Below are 4,762 nucleotides of genomic sequence, written 5' to 3'. Positions count from 1 at the left end.
GACAAGGGGAATGGCTTTAACCTGCCAGAGGGGAGATTGAGATGAGCTCTGAGGCAGAAGCTCTTCTCTGTGAGGGTGCTGAGGCACTGGCCCAGGGTGCCCAGAGAAGCTGTGGCTGCCCCATCCCTGGCAGTGTTCAAGGCCAGGTTGGACACAGGGGCTTGGAGCAACCTGCTCTAGTGGAAGATGTCCCTGCCCGGGGCAGGGGTTGGATCTGGATGAGCTTTAAGGTCGCTTCCAACACAAACCAGTCTGGGATTCTATGATTATCTCCCAAGCTGCTGTTAGAGCAAGTCCAGCTTTCCAGGCACGAGTGCTGTTACATATAGGGAAACTGAGGCTGCCTGAATGACCACGGAGCAGCTCGCAGATCCACAGGTGAGGCACGGATGCTATCAGTGATACAGGTATCTATGTCTAGGGAGCCGGGGGTTTGGTACCCACCTGACAGCAGTGGTGCTGAAGGAGGCAGAGGAGCGGGTGGAGATGTACGGGTAGTGCTTGGTGTCCAGCTTGTCATCAATGGCATCCTGCGGGCAGAGAGATGGGCTCAGCAAGCAGCAGGCACAAACCCTGGCCCAAGAGGCCCTCCATAGGACTGCACCTGATAGGATTGGCCCATTTAGGTCAGGGTTCATTTGCATATATTTGCATAGGCCAAATTAATGGAACAATTTGCCTATGTTCCCGTAATAGGGTGCATTTAGGGGGAGAACAGTGGTGTGATGCTGTGGGGCAGCGCAGGGGGCTGCAGCACAGGGTATGGAGGGAGGCTCACCCTGAGGCGGGAGGTAGGAGTAAGAGTAGGAGACAGGGTAAGAGCAGTGGCAATAAAGGGTCATTGCCTTAGAAACTGGAGCTAGTGCTGGAAGCTTCACAACTATGATCCACTCCCCCCAGAGTAAGGACCCTGTTCTTGCTTTACTCAGTGGTGGAGAACTATGGAGCTGGTGAGATGCTGTTGCCCTCTGCAGTTCCCTCTGGTCCTGGGGATGAGGTTTAGGGGTTCCCTGGGCATGAAGCCACCCCCAGAGAGCCTCCAGGTGAGCTTTATGGGCTTGCGGGCACTGCTGGAGCTGCAGCTCTGCTTGCTGGTGGTGCCTGGGAGCAGATGTGGCACTGACTGTATTGATGTCCCCCCCTGCAAATGTGGATCCAGGGTCTGTCTGTCTGAGCAAATGGGATATGTCAGTGTTGGAGAGCAGTTGTGGTGCCTGAGGTCCCCTGGTTCTGTTCATACCCCTGGCTCTGTTCACGGGTAGCTCCTGAGCACGTGGGGTAGCTCCTGCTGGTGCCATGCTTGTCCCTGGCTTGGCTAGGACATCCCTGTGATAAGGCCACCCAACTGTGCCCATCGTGGCACACAAGGAGCAAACAGGGTATGGAACAGGCTGTCCAGAGAAGCTGTGGCTGCCCCATCCCTGGCAGTGTTCAAGGCCAGGTTGTACACTCGAGGGGAGGGTGCCCCTGCCTGTGGCAGGGGTTGGAACTGGATGAGTTTTAAGATTCCTTCCAACCCAAACCAGTCTGATTCTATGGAGAGGTGTCATGGTTTGGGCTGGGAGCAGCCAGTTCTCTGCAGGCCCCTTCCCAGGCGGTGCTGAGGTTCCTGCTCCATCCCTCATCCCTGTCCTTGCTGCTCACCTCCATGATGTCCTTGATCACCGGGGTCCATCGGGAGAGCTGGTAGGTCTGCTCGCTGATCCGCTCCTTCCGCTCCGGCTTGCTCCGGCGGCGCAGGGTGGACTGGGCAGAGGGAGAACAGAGACACCCTGAGACATGGGCCTGGTGTGGGACTTCATGCGGTGCTGGGGGTATCCCATAGGACAGGCAGATCCCAAAGCACACACGGCATGGTCCTCCCGAGGTGCAAGGAGGGCCAAGGGGAGCGGGAGGTGGACACTCACGTCTGTGATGATGGGCACCCCGAGGTGGGCCATGTTGGTGATGATCTCACTGTCCTCAGCTGGGATCTGAGCGTGCTGGATCAGCTTGTTCAGGTTCTCCTCAGTGATACCTGGAAATGTAACAGGGAGCCGGTGTCCTCCTGAGAACTGCCTCCCCATGAGGGGACACACCCCACGACAGCAGGACTGGTGATGGCTGGGAATATGGGGCTTTTCACTCCAACGTAAGCCTTTTAAGGGGAGACAGAAGCTTTTCCATCTAGCTTATGCTGGTTGAACCCTGAGCTGTTTGCCACCATTGCCCATGTGTCCCCCTCACCATTCTTCAGGAAGATGTAGAGCAAGATGATGCGGATCTTGTCGTAGGTGCTGACATTCCCATCCAGCAGGATGGGGACAATGGCCCTCATAGGGTCCTTGATCTTCTCTCCTTCAGCATCGGTGCCCATGGCCAGGTCCTGCAGATAACACACATGCTCATCATCCCTCAACCCATGGCTCAGTGCTGAGCTGTGGGGCAGGAGCTGCTGGCTCCAGTTGTCCCCACTGGGTATGTGGGGCTGGTGGTACCTGTTCAACTCGACACAGCTTGTCCACTGTGCCCTGGTAGTGCTTCATGCAGTCCTCAGCCAGGTGAAGGTGGGTTGAGTACTGGGGAGACAAGAGCGGTGTGGTCATCACCAGTGAAGGGTCCCTGTGCCACCACGCCAGCCCCTGCTTTTGGCCAGACACCCTCTGGGGAGAGCCTGCTCTATAGATGGGCTCTCTGCATGGACATCCCACCCTCCTCATACCTTGCTGAGCTCCTTCTGGTACTGAGGCATCTTCTTCAGCATCTGGGACAGGTCTCTCATGGTGGTCTGCAAAGGAAGGAGACATGGTCACTCACCCTTGGGGACCAGGAGCAGGGAGAGGGTGACCTGGCATTGCTACGTCTCCTCTGGTGCAGCTGAGGGGCAGCTCTGCAGACTGCAGTGATGGGGGGAGAAACCCCGAGGACCCTCCTCTGCCCCCACCCCATCCCCAGCTTGGTGGATGCAGTTGGTCACCTTATCGCCTGTGTTCATCCTCTTGCTGGAAGAAAACTCCTTCAGGGACCGGGTCACCTCCCTGGGGAGAGTGGGAAAGAGCTGTCAGTTAGGAGGGACACTAACAGTGGGGTGTGTGGCAATGCCAGCAAGGAGGGACACTCACTGGGACACCTCGGCGATGTGCTTATGGCGCAGGGTGACCCACAGGTCATCATCCTCATCCAGGAGAACCTCCTTAATCCGTGCTTCCCCAATGCCACTAGTCTCGTACCTGGGAAGAGGACAAGGAGCATCACAGTGGGGCCTGTAGGGACATGCTTGGTGCCTGGGTTCAAAGGAGGTGGGGGACCAGGTTGCCCAGAGAAGCTGTGGCTGCGCCCTCCCTGGCCTGGACGGTGGGACACGGGGGCTTGGAGCAACCTGCTCTAGTGGAAGGTGTCCCTGCCTGTGGCAGGCTCATGCCCTTGGAGGGACCATGGGGACTCTGGGGACAGCAGCACTGCACTCACTTGTAGACATCGTTCTCGATGGGCAGCAGGTCATAGCTCATGGCTTGGAAAGTCAGTTCATGCAGCACCGGCGACGCAGGGTCAAAGCCACGGTCCAGGATGAGAAGCTGGGAACGAGCCTTGTCTGGGCCCTGCAGAGTGGGGGCAAGCATCAGCAGTGGGGCCGGGGGCTCCTCCAGCCCCATAGGCATTTGGGGGATGCTGGGGACGTTTTGGGGTCCCCACTTGGGGTCTGTGACTGTGACTCGTCCCTGCTCACCTCGCCCATGGTGGGATCATCAGCCTTGTAAGCATCCAGCTTGTCCTGGATGAGCTGTGCCAGCATGGCATTGTCCTTGTAATCCCTGCAGGAAGCAGAGGGAGAGGTCAGCTCCCTGGGGCAGTGGCACGGGATGGAGAGGAGCTGCTGGTTTCCCTTTGCAATGCCCTTTGCTCCTGGGAGAAGAGGCACCTCAGCAGGTTTTGTCGCCTATTCCCACTTCTCCTTGGAGTGCTTCACTTGGGTTTTAGGATCCTAACCCATCTCCCAGAGCATCCTCAAGTCTGAGCCTCTTTTACACTGACCACTGTGTCCATCCATCCCCATCTCCTCCATCCCCACACTGTCCTCAGCCACATCCATGTTCCATGCTCAGCATGGCCCCAACTCCACCACGCTGCTGGGGCAGAGGACCTGTCCGCAGGGGGAGCAGGGGGTGCTGTCCTTACCCCCTGTACCGCACGGCCGGGTACTCCTTCAGCGTGGCACAGAGCGTGGCGATCTGCTCCGCCAGGCGCTCCAGGATCGGGTTCTTCATCTGCGCCTTGTGCGGGCTGTAGAAGCTCTGGAAGGAGTCAGCTGAATCCAGAGAGTAAACCTGGAGGAGCAGTGGGAGCGGGGTCAGAGGGGGTGTCCTATGGTGGCAGGTGGGGAGCAGCCCCACAGGACACCCTGGTGGGTTTGGAAACTGGATTTAACCCCAGCTGAGCCTGGCAGCGGGGAGATGGAGCTCAGAGATGCTTGGAGCATCCTTTGGGTTTTCTGCTGCCAGCTCTGGGCCCCAACGTCTTCCCCAGCTCTGTGGCACGGTCCCTACCCATACGGAGGGTAAGAAGAGGAGGCAGGAGACCCCCCTGCCCACAGCAGTCATTTGGCCGAAGCAAGGACAGAGAGCTGAGGACACGCTGCTCCCCTGGTAAGGACCAGAAGCCAGTTTGTGTGAAGATCATAGAACCACAAAATCAGCCAGGTTGGAAAACACCTTTAAGCTCATCCAGTCCAGCTGCTCCCCAGCACGGCCAAGGCCACCACTAACAACTGGCACTGAGGCTCACC

At 58.1% G+C, this 4,762-nt stretch overlaps 1 protein-coding gene across 3 annotated transcripts in view; it reads right to left on the bottom strand.

Annotated features, from left to right (window-relative positions):
• Window positions 1-4,762, bottom strand: part of LOC104402607 (syntaxin-binding protein 1) — a 9,993-nt gene that overhangs the window by 3,015 nt on the left and 2,216 nt on the right. For 2 of the 3 annotated variants that reach the window (XM_010010519.1, XM_010010517.1), the window contains exons 6-16: window positions 4,156-4,304; window positions 3,707-3,791; window positions 3,448-3,578; window positions 3,102-3,209; window positions 2,957-3,017; window positions 2,702-2,767; window positions 2,478-2,558; window positions 2,227-2,365; window positions 1,908-2,017; window positions 1,645-1,746; window positions 445-530 (exon numbers count right to left, since the gene is read on the bottom strand). In XM_010010519.1, coding sequence (XP_010008821.1) covers window positions 445-530; window positions 1,645-1,746; window positions 1,908-2,017; window positions 2,227-2,365; window positions 2,478-2,558; window positions 2,702-2,767; window positions 2,957-3,017; window positions 3,102-3,209; window positions 3,448-3,578; window positions 3,707-3,791; window positions 4,156-4,304 — 1,118 coding nt within the window. Of the gene's footprint in view, window positions 1-444; window positions 531-1,644; window positions 1,786-1,907; window positions 2,018-2,226; window positions 2,366-2,477; window positions 2,559-2,701; window positions 2,768-2,956; window positions 3,018-3,101; window positions 3,210-3,447; window positions 3,579-3,706; window positions 3,792-4,155; window positions 4,305-4,762 lie in introns of all 3 variants that reach the window. The other variant, XM_010010518.1, reaches the window with a different exon arrangement.

This window comes from Nestor notabilis, unplaced genomic scaffold, assembly GCF_000696875.1.
Source record: "Nestor notabilis isolate BGI_N333 unplaced genomic scaffold, ASM69687v1 scaffold23202, whole genome shotgun sequence".
Classification (NCBI taxonomy): Eukaryota; Metazoa; Chordata; class Aves; order Psittaciformes; family Psittacidae; genus Nestor; species Nestor notabilis.
This window is presented reverse-complemented; position numbering and strand designations above follow the sequence as displayed.